The sequence below is a fragment of the Neopelma chrysocephalum genome, unplaced genomic scaffold, assembly GCF_003984885.1.
Source record: "Neopelma chrysocephalum unplaced genomic scaffold, ASM398488v2 Primary Assembly neopelma1_141, whole genome shotgun sequence".
Classification (NCBI taxonomy): Eukaryota; Metazoa; Chordata; class Aves; order Passeriformes; family Pipridae; genus Neopelma; species Neopelma chrysocephalum.
Genome location: NW_020897803.1, coordinates 1,061,100 through 1,078,313, shown reverse-complemented (window position 1 = coordinate 1,078,313; position 17,214 = coordinate 1,061,100). Strand labels below are relative to the sequence as shown.

Here is a 17,214-nt window from a genome sequence, read left to right as displayed (position 1 = left end):
TATATATATTTAAAACAAACAAACAAACAAACAGAGCTATCTGGGTGCTGGCGATGGAGCAGGCGGGGGAGCGGGAGGCCCGGGCCGGGGGGGGACACGGCGCCCAGATTGTCCCTGGGGTGGTCCCGTGGCGTGGCCGGGGGTCCCGGGGGGGGCCGGGGAGGGGGTGTGACAGTGCCAGGCCCCCCCCTCCCCGCGAAGCAGGCACACACAAAACCGGAGAGCAAGGCATGTTCCGGGCACATCCTCCAGCCGGGCCCCGGGGACGCTCCGTGATCCCAAGGACACGCACCCACCCACTCCCAGAATGTCCTGGGTGCCCCCCAAGCGGTGAGTGTCCCCCCCCCCCCACCCCGAGTCCAGTGCAGTGGCCGGGGGGACGGCGGGGGGAGCGGGGCTCGTCCCCCCCAACCCCGAGCACACAGAGAGCAGCCGGGTTGGAGATGAGAGGTGCCGGGGCGGGGGGGCGCTGGGGACGGGGGCCGGGACCCCCCTCTCTGCACGCAGGGGGGGGCAGCGCTCCCCTTCCTGGGCGGGGCGGCCCCGGGGGGACCGCGGCCGTTCACGCTCTCCACAGGAGGAGGTGGTTGGTGCTGTCGTCCCGCCCCACGGTCTCGCTGCTGCTGGTCAGGCGGAAATCCTCGTAGCCGTCCCCGCCGCTGATCACCAACATCTTGGGCTTGGCCAGGCCCAGGGCGGGGCCGCGGGGCCGGGCCGGGTCTCGTTTCTCTGCCTCGCTCGGCTTCTCGGCCCCTGCCAAGTGCAGAACCCCCCGGGTCCTGTAAGGTGTCCCCACGCGGCTCCCCCAGTCCCCCGGCAGCGTCACGGCAGCAGCAGCTCGGCAGCTGCATCCCAGCAGCATCCCAGCTGCATCCCAGCAGCATCTCAACATCATCCCAGCAGCATCCCAGCTGCATCCCAGCAGCATCCCAACATCATCCCAGCAGCGTCCCAGCTGCATCCCAGCTGCATCCCAACATAATCCCAGCAGCGTCCCAGCTGCATCCCAACATCATCCTGGCAGCTGCATCCCAGCAGCATCCCAACATCATCCCAGCAGCATCCCAACATCATCCCGGCAGCATCCCAGCAGCTGTATCCCAACATCATCCCAGCAGCTGCATCCCAGCAACAACATCCTAACATCACCCCAGCAGCATCCCAGCAGCAACTCACAAGTGTCATTCCACTGTCATTCCACCAGCATCATCCCACCATCACCCCACCAACATCCTCCCAGAGTCATCATCCCAGCATCATCCCACCAAAATCATCCCAGAGTCGTCATCCCAGCATCATCCCAGCAGCATCATCCGTCCAACAACTAGATGACCTTCGAGGTCCCCTTCTAACCCAAACCATTCTACTCCTCCATGATTCCAGCTTCCTCCCTCCAGCATGCCAGCAGCATCCTCCCACCAGCACTTTCCCAGGCACCACATCTCGGCCCCCAAAAACTCCTCACATCTGCAATAGCCCCTCCCACCCCAAATTAGCTCCCCCAGCCCATGTTTGCCTCTCCCTTCAAAATCACTCTCCAACATCTCATCTCCTTCTCCCCATCCCATCCCATCCCATCCCAGCTTCAGAGCTGGGCTGGGTGACACAGCTTTCCCGTGGCTTTTCCCCAAGGGAATTTAGGTCTCCCTAGGAAATTCGGGGGCACTGACAGGGGGAAGTTTAGCACCCAATTCCCACCCCCAACTTTTCCCCCTGGATTTTTAACAAGGCAGTGACGGAACGGGGACTCCGACAACAACATTGCAAGGCTCCTCTTGGTTCTCCACCATCGGAACAGCCCTGGGAAATGTGTCACCAGGCCACCTACCCGTGTCCCGGGGCAGCGGGAAGAGGACGTCGAAGCCGTCGGGCAGCTCGATGGCCGTGAGGAAGCGGACGTGGCCCGTGTGGCCCTGGGAGAGCCCCACGAGCGTGGGGGCAGCCTTGGGGGACACGGAGAGGGTGAGCACCACCCCGGCGCTCGTCCCGATCCACAGCAGGTCCTTGCACACCAGGAGCGCCGTGATCCGCAGGCAGGCGGCCTTGTGCTGCCGGATAATGGCGTCCGAGCCTGCGGAGCATCCCGGAAATCAGCGTCTCATCCCGCCCGGCACAGGGTGTGAACCCCACCACTGCCATTCCCGGGGGGATTTGTGGCACATGGGATGTGGGGAGGGACCCCACAACTCCCCTGGCTGGTGTAAAGCACCCCAGGGTGCTGTCAGATTGGGCTGATAGGACAAGGGGGAATGGCTTCCCACTGGCAGAGGGCAGGGTTAGATGGGATATTGGAAAGGAGTTCCTGGCTGTGAGGGTGGGGAGGCCCTGGCACAGGTTGCCCAGAGAAGCTGTGGCTGCCCCATCCCTGGAAGTGTCCAAGGCCAGGCTGGAGCAACCTGGGCTAGTGGAAAATGTCCCTGCCCACGGCAGGGGGTGGAACTGGACGAGCTTCATGGTCCCTTCCAACCCAAACCACTCCGAAATTCCGTGATTCCATGACTCTGGGGTTACCGCCCTGTTTCAACATGGGATTATCCATTCACCAGTGGGGTTTCTGATGGAAGGTGTCCCTACCCATGGCAACGGGGTGGAACTGGGTGACTTTCACGGTCCCTTCCAAGCCAAACCACCCTGGAATTCCACCATCCCATGGCAGTGGGTTGGAACTGGATGACCTTCACGATCCCTTCCAACCCAAACCACTCTGGAATTCCACGATCCCACGCCTGCGGGATTTACCACCCTGGGTTACCGGTCCTCGAGCAGGACTCACCTGCGAGCATCTTGTGCACGGGGGGGGGTGATGTCGGCCTCTGCCAGCTGCTCGTAGCTGGTGCTGTGGTACAGCCGGACCTGGGCGCTGCCCTGAAGCGCCACCCACACGCCGGTGCCGGCGCTCACCATGCAGGTGACGCCGCGCCCGCCGTCCTGGCCCACCTGGAGCGTGTGCTGCGGGGGGACAGCGACACCGCCGTGACGCCGCTGGTGCCCCCGCCGCGGCCCCCGCCACCACCCCCCCCCGGGTGCCGCCCGCCCCGGTACCTCCTGTGCCAGCGTGGCGGGGTTGAGGACGATGACGCGGTTCTGGCAGCCGCACCACAGCTTCCCCGCCACCGCCACCATCCGGGAGATGGGGCTCCCCGGAGAGCCCAGCGACAGGGATTTGGAGTTCTGGGGGTCCCAGAAGCGGCCTGTGAGGGCGGGGGGGAAAGGGGGTGGGTGGTTAAAGCATCCCCAGGGGAAGTCCGGCTCGATGTGGCTGGAGATCTCTGTCTCCAGGTCCTCCCTTACAGGGGATATAAAGCGATGTCCCCAGGGAATGCCAGCGGCAAGCAGGGATAAGGAGGACAATGTACATCTCCAATTTTGGTACCTCCAGTCCCTGAGCATCCCTCCCTGGGGGGCTGCCCAAGCCACCCACCCACCCACCCACCAGCCACCACTTCGGGGCTGCATTTAAGCCCAGCAGTGTCTTTTGACGTTCCCAATCCGGCCTCACCTGCCTCCCGCTGGTACACGACGAGCTCCCCGTTGGCCAACGACACAAACACCTGGTTATCCAGGTACCTGCGGAGAGAAAACACCTGCTAAGCCATCCCAAACCACCCCACCACGGCCACCCACGGGAGCTGGAAACCCCCCTTTTCCCCACTCACAAGATGCACATGACGGCGGCGGAGTGTTGCATCTTCATGCTGTTCTTCCTGTTGCGGATGTTGTCCGAGGACTGGTACACGTGGATGCTGCGGGAGAGCAAAGCCCGGGGCTCACCAGGGGTTGGGGGCCACCCAGCCCACACATCCCCCTCCATCCTGGGGCCATACCATCCGTCCTCGGTGCCCAGCCACATGGAGCTCTGGTGGGCTTCGGGGTCCAGGCTGAGCAGGTCCTCGAGGCTGCCGCGGGTGAAGGAGCCACGGCTGGAGCGGCGCAGGGCCCGCCCGTCCGTGGGGCTCTCCCCGTGCCGGGCCTGCCCGTAGGTGCCGGTGATGGGCATGAAACCAGGCTCCTGCTCCTCCTCCGAGCTCGTCGTCTCCACCGCTGCCTCCTTGCAGCTCGGGATCTCTTCGTCTGCGGAGGAGCAGCGGGAGGAGGGAATGGGTCAGACCAGGAGCACCCCACACCCTCCGAAGTCACGGGGAAGAGATCACGGGTCCCCTCGTGATGTCGGGCCCAGGGGAGGACATAGGGATGCTGAGCCCCAAAACCCACCAGGTTTTACCCAAAGCCACCCATCCCAGGACCACATCTCTTTTCCTGGGATTTCCTTGGCTCAAAAGCCTCCCCCTGCATATTTCCCCGAGGAATGCAAGGCAGAGAGGCCAAAACCATGGAGCTGCCCATAATTCTGGGGCAAAAAAGTAGATGTTTCACTAAGCAGAGGGTGAGGAGGACATAGGGATGCCAAGCCCCCAAACACACTGGGTTTTACCCAAAGGCACCCATCCTGGGACCACACTGTCGGGCTGATACTCCCCAACATCTCTTTTCCCAGGATTTCCTTGGCTCAAAAGCCTCCACCTACAGATTTCCCAGGGGAATGCAAGGCAGTTGCATTCCATAATTTTGGCAGGCCCATAATTTTGGGGAGAGAAAGTAGGTGTTTCACTAAGCAGGAGGTGAGAAGGATATAGTGATGCTGAGCCCCCAAACCCACCAGGTTTTACCCAAAGCCACCCATCCCAGGACCACATCTCTTTTCCCAGGATTTCCTTGGCTCAAAAGACTCCCCCTGCAGTATTCCCCGAGGAAGGTAAGGCAGACAGGCCCATAACTTTGGGGCGAGAAAGCAGCTTTTGCGCTGAGCCGGGGCTGGGGAGGACTCACTGCCGAAGCTGGAGGAGATGGTGGAGTGGCTGGCCTGGCTCTGCAGCGTCCCCGAGGGGCTGGGCGAGGACTCGTCGTCCGTGTCGTCGCTGTCAAAGGGCACCAGCTCCCTGTTGCCGCCGTCCACCGGCTCCGAGAGCTCCAGCGACGAGCCCGAGATGGAGATGTGCAGGCAGGGCTGCGGCGCCGCGTCCTCGGAGGAGGGGCTGCCCAGGGGCTCCGAGCGCTCCCTGCGCGACCGGGGGAGGGGGGGACAGGCAGCTCCAGCACCGCCCCCCGCGCCCCCGGCCCCGCGGCCCCGCCGGCGATGGATGTCCTGCCTACCTGCAGGCCCTCTGGAGGCCGGGCACGGAGGCGATGCAGAGGATCCTGGCGGAGCACACGGCGATGCAGGCCTCCACCGTGGGCTCCTTGCGGATGCTGAGCAGGCACACCTGCCCCACGTAGCCGTCGCTGTTGCAAACCCACACCTCGTGCGAGCTCTCCGGGCTGCCGTGGCTGGGGGAGGCGCAGGAAAACTGCGAGGGAGCGGGAGATGAGACCTCCGGGAACGAGCCACCTCATCCCGGTGCCCGCGGCTCCCACCCGGGCTCCGAGTACCTGCATCCCGCTCCGCGTCTTCATGATGGGGATGGCTTTGAGGAACTCCGGGTCCAGGCAGTTTTTGCTGGAAGCTGGGGAAAACCGAGTTGCGGGCTGAGGAAGGGGTGGAGGAAAGGGGGGCTACCAAGGGATGCCAAGCCCATGCCCACGGCCTCCTCCCCCGTGCCCGGTGTTACCCAGCTTTTTCTTGGCGTCCTCGAAGGCCTGTTCGAAGCCGAGCCGGGCGTCGGGGTTGGGGAACTCGAAGATGAAGGACTCGGTGCCGTCGGCCTTGGTGGTGCTGAGCTCCACCTTGTTGGGGGGGAAGGCCATGCTGAAGGACAGGGATTGCTTCTCCGACAGCTCCCGGTGGATGGCGGCCATCAGGTCCTTGATCACGTCATCCAGGCTCTGGGGACGGGGACAACGCTTCAGCTCCCGGGGATGGGACACCACCACCCTCTCCATCCCCCTGCCACACTTCAGAGGCCGCCCCAAGCCCGTGGTGGCTTTAGGGCTGGTGGCATCTGTGCCCTTAGAGGGCATTCATGGCCACCAGCCCTTCCCCAGGTTGTCCTTTCCACCGAGGGCATCCCGGTTGGTCCCCTGGGGAAGGGGACAGCACCAGGAACACCACGTGACGCTGACCCTGGACATCCTCTGCCATCCCTCAGAAGCTGCCCCAGCCCCATAGTGGCTTTGGGGCCGGTGGCACCTGGGTCCTTTGAGGACACCCATGGCCACCGGCCCTTCCACAGGTTCTCCCTCTGGCTGAGGACACCCTGGGTGGTCCCACTGGGAATGTGTCCAATCAGGGGACAGCACCACGCGCCCATACCTGGTGGGGGAAGCTGAGGGTCTCTGACAGCTTGCTGACTTGCCCCAGCGTGCTGAGGTCTTCATCCAGGCGGCTGATGCTTTTCTGGATGCTCTCCCTGTTGGTGGCTTGCGAGGCACCTGTGTGGGGACATGTGCATGGCATCAACCCCTTCTCCCTCCCCGTCATACAGGGGTGAGCGACGGGTTTTGGGGTGGGATGGGACACTCCAACAGTGCCACACCTTTGACAATGTCCACGTCCTCCAGGGGCAGCTTCCAGAGCAGTTTGTACTTGCTGGCGGTGTCGATCACGCTGGCCGCCGTGTACCTGCGGGGTTGGGCGGGATGGCTGAGCTGCACCCACCCCTCCAGCACCCTAAAGCCAGGCCAGCTGCGGGGGTACGATCCCAGGGGTGCCCCCAAGCCTGGTGGTACTCACAGGCTCATGGAGCTGCGGCGGAGGGAGCCCGACTTGCGCTTCAACGTGGTGCACACCAGCAGGTCCGAGAAGAGGAAGAAGGAGCGGTCCTTCTTCCCACCCACCGCCTTCTGTGGGGTCGTGGGAGACACCAAGGGGTCAGTGTCCACACCCCCCTCTGCTGCCAGCGCTGGGAGAGGTCCCTGCCTCAGTTTCCCCACACTGGGACACGGGGAGGCTGCAGGGTGGGACTGGTCCCACACCGCCAGCACATGGGGACCAGCTGTGTCCTTGGGATGGGGAAAGGGGACCAGGTGCAACGGGATCCAGGGCCATAGGAACACCAGGCATGGTCTCCACCTCCAGCCTCCCTGGGGCTCTCCCTGCCTCCTGCCTGCTCCCAAATCCATCTTATCTTCCCCTGTACTTAGGGAATTTATAGTACCACCACTGATCTGTCATTCATCCATCCATCTATCTATCCACCCCATGACCCCCAATCCCAGCATCCAGCGTGTGGTCCCACGGCCCTGGTGGCCAGGGAGGACCCCCCACCCCTCTCTTACCACTTCCACGACCATCTCCTGGCGCAGGAACCTGCGAAGCGGAGCCTGGAGCTGTGGGGACAAAGGAGGCTCATAGGTGGGGAGCCTTGGGGGCTTCACCCCTGCATCCCCCACTCCCCAAACTCCAGGAGCCCACCAAGGCCATGACAGGGAAGGCAGGACACGGAGGAGAAACGTGGCCCAGAAGGAGCAGAAATGGTGTCATTCTGGGGAGAAGGGAAGCCCGACCCCATCTAAGCCCCCCCTGCCACGTACATCCTCCATCCCTTCGATGTGGGACTCGATCTCCTGCACGATCCGGGCGTTCCTCTCCACCTCCTCCGCGCTCTTCATGCCCTTGTTGATCCTCTCGGCCACCTGCTTGATGTTGCGCTGGGCGTCGATGAGGAAGGGGTGGTCGGGGTGGTCCTCTGGCGTGTGCTTCAGCAGGTCCTGCGTGGGGACACGGCCACGCTGTCACCCTGGGCAAGTGTCACCGACACCCCCCAGCCCTCCCCGTGCTGCTCTGGCTGCTGGGGGTGCAAACTGCCCCCAAGGAATGAAGCTCTGGGCTTTGGCCGCCGCCAGCCTGGCGTCTGTCACCTCTAAAGAGGCCACCAGCTCCATCATCACCTCGCACGGACACCCAAAATTCATCCCTGGAAGTGCCCGAGGCCAGGCTGGATGGGGCTTGGAGCAACCTGGGCTGGTGGAAGGTGTCCCTGCCCCGTGGAATGAGATGAGCTTTGATGCCCCTTCAACCCAAAGCACGCTGGGATTCCATGGGAGCACATCCCCAGCACCCCCCTGCCTGCACCCACCTTGACCAGCAGCTCGTACCGCGGGATCCTCTGCACCGGCTTGATCATCAGGTCGGACAGGGCCTGCTTCTCCTTGTTCTCCCTCATGCTTTGCTGCAAAACACCCATGAGGGACACGGGTGGGTGGGACACAGCAGGGACTCAACATCCCACCAGGCCAGGACCTGCAGCAGCACCCGCTTTGCCCTCCTGGAGACTCCTCTTCACACCATCTGGAGTGACTCTGGTTCATCCCAACCCATCCTCTTCCCAACAAAACCAAGGAGGTGAGGGGAAAAATCCCAGTCTGACCACAGCTTACCAGTTCATCCCAATTAACTCCCATCCTGCCCCACCAGCAGCCTGGCTCTGGATGTTGGGCAGCACCTGTGGAGAGAGGAACCAGGACCCACCTCCAGGAACTTCATGAACGCCGGCCGGGCTTCCTTGGCGATCCTGACGGCATCCTTGGCGTTGAGGAAGTTATCGATGTAGGCAGAGTAGATGTTCACCAGCACATCCTTGGAGAACTGGGAAGGGAGAAAGGGGGATAGATCCCGCAGGGACACGCCGGGAGAGCCCGGAGGAAGCTGCCCCAAGGGTTAATCCTGGCTCTGGGCTGGCGCAGGGAGGGCTCTCCCGCTGTCCGCCCACCGCGATTTTTCAGCCCTGACGTTTCTGCTCCCAAGGCAGAGACACGGAGCTGCAGATCCAGCCAGGAGCTGCTGATCCAGCCGGGAGCTGCAGCTCCCCGGCGTTACGCTAAGCAGACAACAGGCCTGGAGATTGTCTCCTGTGCCCCATCCCAGGCCCGTCCTTTAACCACTCCCCAGCCTCCTGCTCCGAACGCTCTCCATGGGGCTGTGCCCAGGAGGAATCCACCCCCCCGGGACCCACCGACTGCACCAGGAGGTCGCCCACTTTCTGCTTCTCGTGCCAGTTCTGCACACAGTCGTGGATCTGCTCCAGGAACTGCTCGTGGTGCTCCAGCAGCTCGGGGATCTGGTCGAAGATCTCGTCCACCAGCGAGGGGTCACACAGCAGGGAGTTCTCCGGCTGCTTCAGCGGCTTCATGTAACCCTGAGGGGGAGCAAACACATCGGGGGGCCCTGCAGGTTTCTCCTCCCAGCCCACCCGGTGTGGATTTTTCAGCCCCTGTAAATATGGGGATGGATGGCAACCTTCCCCCAGCGGCTGCTGGGCTGTGGCACCCACCAGAAAGGATCAGACAGCACCCAGTGCCAGCAGGGTTTGCACCCCAGGCTCCCTGCATCCCATCCCACTCCATGGATCCCCATGGCAGCGCGGGGATGGGGACAGGGCTGCACAGGAAAGCCCCACAGTGCAGCAGCTGCTGTGCCATGGCCTCGAGAGGCTCCAAATCTTTGCTGTCACAAGCCTCGGTCACCTCCATCTGCCGCAGAGCCTGACCCAGCTGGGGAGTCGTGGCAGCACTGGCATCCAAATGCCAATGTGTTCCCCATGGGATTTAGGGTGTTTGGGACCAGGAGGGGCTGGAGCCAGCAGGGTGGATCCACTGGATCATGCCCTGGACCACCACACAGTGGCCAACGAGCCAGCAGGGAAAGGAGGTCCTCAGCAAGGCTGGGTGGGTGGCTCTGCTCTGAAACCCCTCTCCTCCCTCCGTGGGGCAGAGCCTCTGGAACGGGAGAGATGGATTTGCAAGGAATGCAGCAGGATGTGGAAGGTCTCCTCAAGCCTTTCCACCTCCTCAGCCTGAGCAGTGCTGGTGTCCTTTGGGATGCTGGGAGGACCATGGAGCTGAGCAGCCAGGACAGGACCTTTCTCAAGCAGCCTCAGCACGTCCATCCAAGCTGGTGAAGGAGGAGTCATTCCCCGAGGATCAGATTCCTTAAGCTAATGTTGGATATCTCATGGAGACCCAAGGCAGAAGGGCCAAATCCTTCCTCAGGTTCCTAACCCCCCTCGCCTGCCCTACTGTGGCCAACAGCTCTAGCAGGAGTTGGGATGGGCTGTGCCATGCATTCCATGCTTCCCAGACGGGGAAGAAGGGCACGGAGACAGCCCCCACCTCAACACACAGGGACAGCAGGCAGGGCTTGTCCATGCACCACCTGGCTTGGCTGGAAGATGATCCTCAATCCAGGAGCACCCATCCAGGCCCTTGTCCCTGGTAGCCACCGTGCAATGTGCCACAAGCCATGTCAAGGACCCAAGCTGAGACAGGGAGCTGGGGACATCCAGAGCCCTGTGACCCCTCCCAGAAAGCCAGGACCCCCTGGATGCACTGTGTCAGGACGTGATCCATGGGCAGGAGCTCAGGCATTGACACCCTGTGGCTCTGGGGACTGCAGAGTCCCAGCACAGCTGTCCCCTCCAACCAGCCTCATGTCCCACCTCAGAGGGTGGCACAGAGCGTGGGACAGACTCTGTCCATGCCAAGGCCAGCACGGACACCACCCAACCCCAAACCCTTCACGGCTGCCCCCAGAATAAACCCCTGAGCCAGGGGCCTCTTGTCCTTCCAAGCAGCAGCCTCAGGGGCTCCTTCCCTCCTGCAGCACATCTGGGCCCACCCTTGCAAGGGATTTATGGGACAAGTGTTGGGATGGTGTGCCCCATTCCCCCGTGGACAGATGTCCTACAGGCACTGCCTTGTCTGGAGCAGAGCAGAGCTCTGACTTCTTGGTGTTCCCACCCTCAGGGATGTGGTTGGACAGCCCACACCTCCGCCAGGTCACTTGTCTCCAGGGCGTTGACCATCATTAACCTGCTGAAACACCTTCATTAACATCTCAAACGTGGGGTGGACCCTCGGGCCAGGCTGCTCCAGGGGCTGGGAACCAGCTCAGCCTGTGGGAAACCCTTGGCCCGTGTCCGCAGGTGACGACACGGAGCAGGAAATGGGGACACATGGGAATGGGGGCCTAAGGGGTCCCCCACCATGGGAGGGCCACCAGCAACAGGAGATGGGGGGCAACACGAGGGAGAGCGTTTGAGGGGCAAGCACAGGAAGAGACCTGGGGACATGAGACCTGCCAGGTGACAACGTGGGCTTGATTTGGGGGACGGAGGGAACTCCCACACCCCATTCTCAGCACAGCTCCCATTTTTATCCCTGCTGTCCCCACTTCCAAACCCACCCCTGTGCCACAGCGGTGCTGGTGGAGCGCCCACAGCCAGGGGTCCAACTGGGGGTCCCCGAGTGGCACCAAGCCGTGGTTTGGGGTGTCCCACCCTGGGGGTGCCGTGGTTTGGGGTGTCCCACCCTGGGGGTGCCGCGGTTCGGGGTGTCCCACCCTGTTACCTGCATCAAGGTGCGCAGGGACTCCACGTAGGACTGCTCCGTGTCCAGCAGTGTCATGATGACGTGTTTCCTCATGTCCTGCCCGGGGGGAAAGACAGACAGACGGGTTTTGGGGTGCCACGGCGGAGGGCAGGGATGTGCTGGGTGTCAGCGCCGGCACCGGGGCTCGGCGGGGAGGCTGAACTCCGGCGGAGCCCGGCTGGATCCAGCTCCACTCCGCTCCCTCTCCAGCCCGATGGAGGAATCCGGGAGGATTAGGAAGTACATGACACGGAGCGCACAGACGCCTGGTTTCCTCCAGGCCGCGTCAGGAGCCCGCCCTGGAGCTCACAGCCCTACATGGGTCGGTCCCGGAGCCCTCCGTCTCTCCAGGGCTCCGCTCGGAGCCGACCTGCAGGAATTCGCCTCCCGCCCGGCACCCCGGGCACCCTGGGGCTGGGCCGGGGCCCCACAGCACAGGGGTTCAGGGGGTGGTGGGGGGCACGGGGAGGTGGGGTGTGGGATGGTCCTCCAGCCTTGGGAAGCGGATGGGTCGGGGTCTTCTCGGTTGTGGGACCCCCCTGCAGCTCAGCCTGGGGGGTGCAAAGCTCCGGACCCAGGGTGTGAGACACCCCAAAAGGTTTGGGTGTGAGATGCCCCAAGGGTGCTGGGTGGGAGACACCCCAAAAGGTTTGGGTGTGAGATGCTCCAAAGGCTCTGAGTGCAGCAACACCCCAAAAGACTTGGGTACGAGATGCTCCATGAGCTCTGAGTGCAGTGATACCCCAGAAGTTTTGGGTGTGGAAGTACTACAGTGGTGCTGGGTGCAGTGATACCCCAAAAGCTTTGGGTGCAGAGATGCTCCAGAGGTGCAGAGATACCCCAAAAGTTCTGTGTTTGGATACGCTCTGGAGATTCTGAGTGCAGAGACACCCCTAAAGTTTTGACTGCAGAGAAGGTCCAAGGGATCTGGGAGTTGAGACATCCCAAATGTTTGAGTGCAGAGAAAGTCCAAGAGATCTGGGTGCTGAGACACCCTGAAAGTTTTGCATGCTCCAAGAGACATTGAGTGCAGGGATATCCCAAAAGATTTGGGTGCAGAGACACTCCGAGTGCCCTGGGTGCACAGATACCCCACAAGTTTTGCATATGTAGAATCTCCAGAGAGCCTGGATGTTGAGAGACCCCAAATCTTTCGGGTGCAGGGACCCTTGAGCTGTGAAGCCGCTCTGAAGCCACGGGAGGAAGGTTTATCCCAACCATCCTCACAGTGGGTGGAGGGCCCAACTCCTTGGCACCGCCCAGGGAGTGCTGAGGAGGGATCCAGGTCCTGCTCATGGCTCAAGGACAGAGCTGGGCCTGTTTCCCCACCAAGCTGACAACGGTTTGCCAGCCAATCACAGAGGGAACTGCTGTCCCAAATATTATGGTAACGGACGGGTCCAAGGCCCCCCCGGGAATGTGTCTCCCTAAACCATGGGACTCCAGCTGAGACCTGCCCACTGCATCCCAGCCTGCAGGTCCATCAGCACTTCCACTGCTGGGTTAATCTGCTGCAATCATGGGCTGAAGGGCCCCACCGGAGGGGAGGGTTTAGGGGGACACAGCACCTGCCCCTCTGGCTCTGCTTCAGTTTCCCCAACGACACCCCCTGTAATTCCCAGCCTCTGGCTTTTCCCAGAGCCATCCCAGCTCAGGATTGAGGCAGACTCAGGTCCATGAGCCGAACAGGCTCAGCACCACACGTGGGGATTTGCAGCAGAGGGAAGAAGCAGGATGAGGCCCAACTGTTGGCATGGGGATTTTTCCACCGTCGCAGCACCAGCATTATCCCGGCAGGAGGGGGGGCGAAATTCCTGCTGGGATGAGCAGAGCGGAGCTGGCAGGATTTGCCCCACTGCACCCCTCACCCCAGCAAAGCCCGTCCCCCGCGGGGCCGCTGACGCCTCACCCTCCCTCTGCTCTCCCTGGGGACGCCCCCGCCGCGTCCCACCCTCGTCCTGCCTCCCCCGGGATGCTCCAAACCCTCGGGATCGGCCCCCGCCGGGCATTGCCCACCAGCAGCACTCGGGGGGGCGGTGGCAGCGGTGCCTCCATCACCCCCTCCCATCCCCTCCGGGTGGGATCACCCCCCCTCTCCTGCCATCCGAAGGCGGCACCGCCAGGGATGGGGATGGAGGGGATGAGGATGGAGGGGATGAGGACGGAGAGGATGAGGACGGAGAGGATGAGGACGGAGAGGATGAGGACGGAGGGGATGAGGACGGAGGGGATGGGGACGGAGGGGATGGAGTCGGAGGGGATGGGGATGGAGGGGATGGGGATGGAGGGGATGAAGATGGAAGGGATGAGGACCGAGAGGATGAGGACGGAGGGGATGAGGACGGAGGGGATGAGGACCGAGGGGATGAGGATGGAAGGGATGAGGATGGAAGGGATGAGGACGGAGGGGATGAGGACGGAGGGGATGAGGATGGAAGGGATGAGGATGGAGGGGATGAGGATGGAGGGAAAGAGGATGGAAGGGATGAGGATGGAGGCACCGTTGCCACGGCAATGGCAGCGCAGACCCCACAGGTGCCGCGTTCCGCCGGGCGCACACGTGGCCCAACATGACGCACCCGCACCCGATCCCCCCCCATCCCACTCTTCCCTGCCCATCCCCCCCTCTCCCATCACCTCGGAGCCCCCGCGGGGGGGCGCAGCCCTTGTCCGGCGGCTCCTCGGCCGCGCCGCTCATCCCGCCGGAGGCGAAGGCGGCGTCCACGCCGTCGCCGATGTCTCGCATGTCCTCCAGCGCGATGGTGAACTGCGCCAGAGTCCTCACCATCTGCAGCATGCGGGTCCCGGGGGTCGCTCCGGCCCACGCGGCCCAGGGGATGCACAGAAACGATCCCTGTTCCTGCCTATCTCTCCCCCCCCCCAGGTGTCCGCTCGGAGCGATGCGGCGCGCAGGGAGAAGGGGAGAGAGAAGGAGCTATTTATATCGACGGGAATATATAAAGATATGGATGTAGAAAAGCCCTCCTGCAGAGGGAGGGGGGGCGTGCGCCTGCGTCCGTGGCGGCTCCGGGTTCCCGGCCCCGGGAATTACCGAGGCACGGGCAGGAGGGAGCGAGCGGGAGAGGGAGGCAGAGCCGTGCCCACACAGACACGCGCGGATGCGGGCAGGGCCGGATCCTGCCGGGGATGCTCCGGGAAAAGCTGTGCCCAAGGAGCATGCTGGGGTGGAGGGGGGAGATGATGCTGCCTTGGGAAGGGGGGGATGCACGGATGGTGCTGGGATGGGGGTCTCAGCATCCTTGGGGTCTCCATTCCCATCAATATCCCCCTTGCCGACCTTACTGGGATGGGGGGCTCGGCATCCCTGGGTTCTCCATCAATATCCCCCTCCCCGACCTTACTGGGATGGGGGCTCAGCATCCTTGGGATCTCCATTCCCATCAATATCTCCCTCCCTGGCCTTACTGGGATGGGGGCTCAGCATCCATGGGATCTCCATCTCCATCAATATCCCCCTCCCTGACCTTACCGGGATGGGGGATCAGCATCCTTGGGGTCTCCATCTCCATCAATATCCCTCTCCCTGGCCTTACTGGGATGGGGGGCTCAGCATCCTTGGGATCTCCATTCCCATTAATATCCCTCTCCCTGGCCTTACTGGGATGGTGGGCTCAGCATCCATGGGATCTCCATTCCCATCTCTATCTCCCTCCCTGGCCTTTCCAGCACCCCAAAGCTGAGATGGAGCATCCTTAGGATTTCCATCCCCACCAATATCCCTCTCCCTGGCCTTGCAGAACCCCAAAACTGGGATAGGGGGCTCGGCATCCCTGGGGTCTCCATCAATATCCCTCTCCCTGACCTTACTGGGATGGGGGCTTAGCATTCTTGGGATCTCCATTCCCATCAATATCCCGCTCCCTGGCCTTACTGGGATGGGGACTCAGCATCCATGGGATCTCCATTCCCATCAATATCTCCCTCCCTGGCCTTTCCAGCACCCCAAAGCTGGGATGGAGCATCCTTAGGATTTCCATCCCCCTGACTATCCCTCTCCCTGGCCTTGCAGAACCCCAAAACTGGGATGGGGGTCTCAGAGAAGGGTTTTTCCCCCCAGTTATTCCCTCTGACATTGGAAATGCAACCCTACTCGGCCTCCTGAAGGAGGATGGGAACTCTCCCACCTTATTTTCTTTTTTAATTAGGATTAGGGTGCAAATTCATCAGTTTGCTTTTCCCCACCTAGGAGGGGCTTGAGCATTCCCAGGGATTTGAAAACACCTTAAAATGCTTACAAAAGGCCCTGGGATATTGTGTCCTGCCTCCAGCCCTGCAAACAAGGAGGCACTGACACAGGGAAGTCCCAAACCCTTCATTTTTAAAACAAAAAAGGCAAAAGGGAGAACAGGAATGTACATCCTGCTGGGATGGGGCACTCAGCATCTGTGGGGTCTCCATCCCTGTCCATATCCCCCTTTCCCTGACCTTGCAGACAGGGAAACTGAGGCACATTCCCATCTTTCCACCCCACCATCACCTCAGCACCCACAGCGATGTCTCCTGCCCTCCTGCCCAGATGTGCTTATAACACCCCCCTCCTGCTTCGTTAATTAAATCTAATTAGCTGCTCACCCCGTTTCCACAGCAACCATTCCATTGCAGCCGGGGAAATTTCCTCCTGGTAATGAGGATCATGAGCATCCCACCCCAGGGAGGGAGCAGAGAACGGACAACTCAGCGCATGTCAGGGCAGCTCCAGCAGCCTTTAATGCTTCCCTGGCACTGGGATCGGGGAGGAGGGACCTGCAGCACCCGGACTGGGAATGATGGGAGCCAGGACAGCTAATTACAGCCGGGTAACGAGGCTGCTTGCAAGGCAGCAGCTCCTGCAACTGCAGCGCCCTGGTCATCCCAGATCCACGGCTGTTGGAATCCTGGCTCCATCTGGCTTGTTTGGGTTACAGTCCTGAGCTCTTCTGGGATCCAATTTCTTGGATCCATGTGCATCACAATCCCAGACCCACTGGATTGCAATCCCAGGCTGTTCTGAGTTCCAATCCCAGACCTATTTGGGCTGCAATCCCAAACCCATCTCTGCTGCAATTCCTGGTATATCTGCATTGCAACCCAGGAATGCAATCCTGGGCTCTTCCGGGATGCAATTCCAGATCCATTCCTGTAGTAATCCCTGTTTTATTTGAGTTCCAATCCCAGACTAATTTCTCTTGCAATCCCAGATTCATCTGGGTTCCAATCCCAAAACTAACTGGACCCACCTGGGTCGAAGTTTTGGACCTGTTTGTTCTGTAATCCCCACCTGGGTTGTAATTCCAATCCCATTCCTGTTGCAATCCCGGACGCACCAGGGATGCAAACCTGGGTCCATCCACATTGCAATCCTGGGCTCATTTTCATTGCAATCCCTGATCCATATGGATTGCAATCCCACCACCATTCCTCCTGTAATCCCAGTCCCATTCCTGGACCCACCAGGGATGCAAACCTGAGTCCAACTGCATTGCAATCCCTGATGCATCTGGGTTGCAATCCCAACCCCTTTCCTGCTGCAATCCCAACCCTATTCCTGTTGCAATCCCAACCCCATCCCTGCTGCAATCCCAACCCCATTCCTGCTGCAATCCCAACCCCATCCCTGCTGCAATCCCGACCCCATTCCTGTTGCAATCCCAACCCCATCCCTGCTGCAGTCCCAACGCATTTCCTGTTGCAATCCCAACTAATTTCCTGTTGCAATCCCAACCCCATCCCTGCTGCAATCCCAACCCCTTTCCTGTTGCAATCCCAATGCCATTCCTGCTGCAATCCCAACCCCATTCCTGCTGCAATCCCAACTCATTTCCTGCTGCAATCCCAATGCCATTCCTGCTGCAATCCCAACCCCATCCCTGCTGCAATCCCAACCCCTTTCCTGCTGCAATCCCAACCCCTTTC

General features: G+C 61.5%; 1 protein-coding gene across 1 annotated transcript in view; it reads right to left on the bottom strand.

The window, feature by feature from the left end:
* Window positions 1-461: 461 nt before the first annotated feature.
* The window catches only part of ARHGEF17 (Rho guanine nucleotide exchange factor 17), a gene marked incomplete at its 5' end in the record, with an annotated part of 32,482 nt that continues 15,729 nt past the window's right edge, over window positions 462-17,214 (bottom strand). The window contains 21 exon segments of the mRNA XM_027699820.1: window positions 462-753; window positions 1,829-2,071; window positions 2,774-2,798; window positions 2,800-2,949; window positions 3,043-3,191; window positions 3,500-3,567; window positions 3,657-3,743; window positions 3,825-4,071; window positions 4,828-5,057; window positions 5,152-5,345; window positions 5,428-5,501; window positions 5,607-5,820; window positions 6,248-6,366; window positions 6,471-6,556; window positions 6,668-6,777; window positions 7,213-7,263; window positions 7,468-7,644; window positions 8,013-8,105; window positions 8,405-8,521; window positions 8,889-9,071; window positions 11,281-11,358. Coding sequence (XP_027555621.1) covers window positions 563-753; window positions 1,829-2,071; window positions 2,774-2,798; window positions 2,800-2,949; window positions 3,043-3,191; window positions 3,500-3,567; window positions 3,657-3,743; window positions 3,825-4,071; window positions 4,828-5,057; window positions 5,152-5,345; window positions 5,428-5,501; window positions 5,607-5,820; window positions 6,248-6,366; window positions 6,471-6,556; window positions 6,668-6,777; window positions 7,213-7,263; window positions 7,468-7,644; window positions 8,013-8,105; window positions 8,405-8,521; window positions 8,889-9,071; window positions 11,281-11,358 — 2,886 coding nt within the window.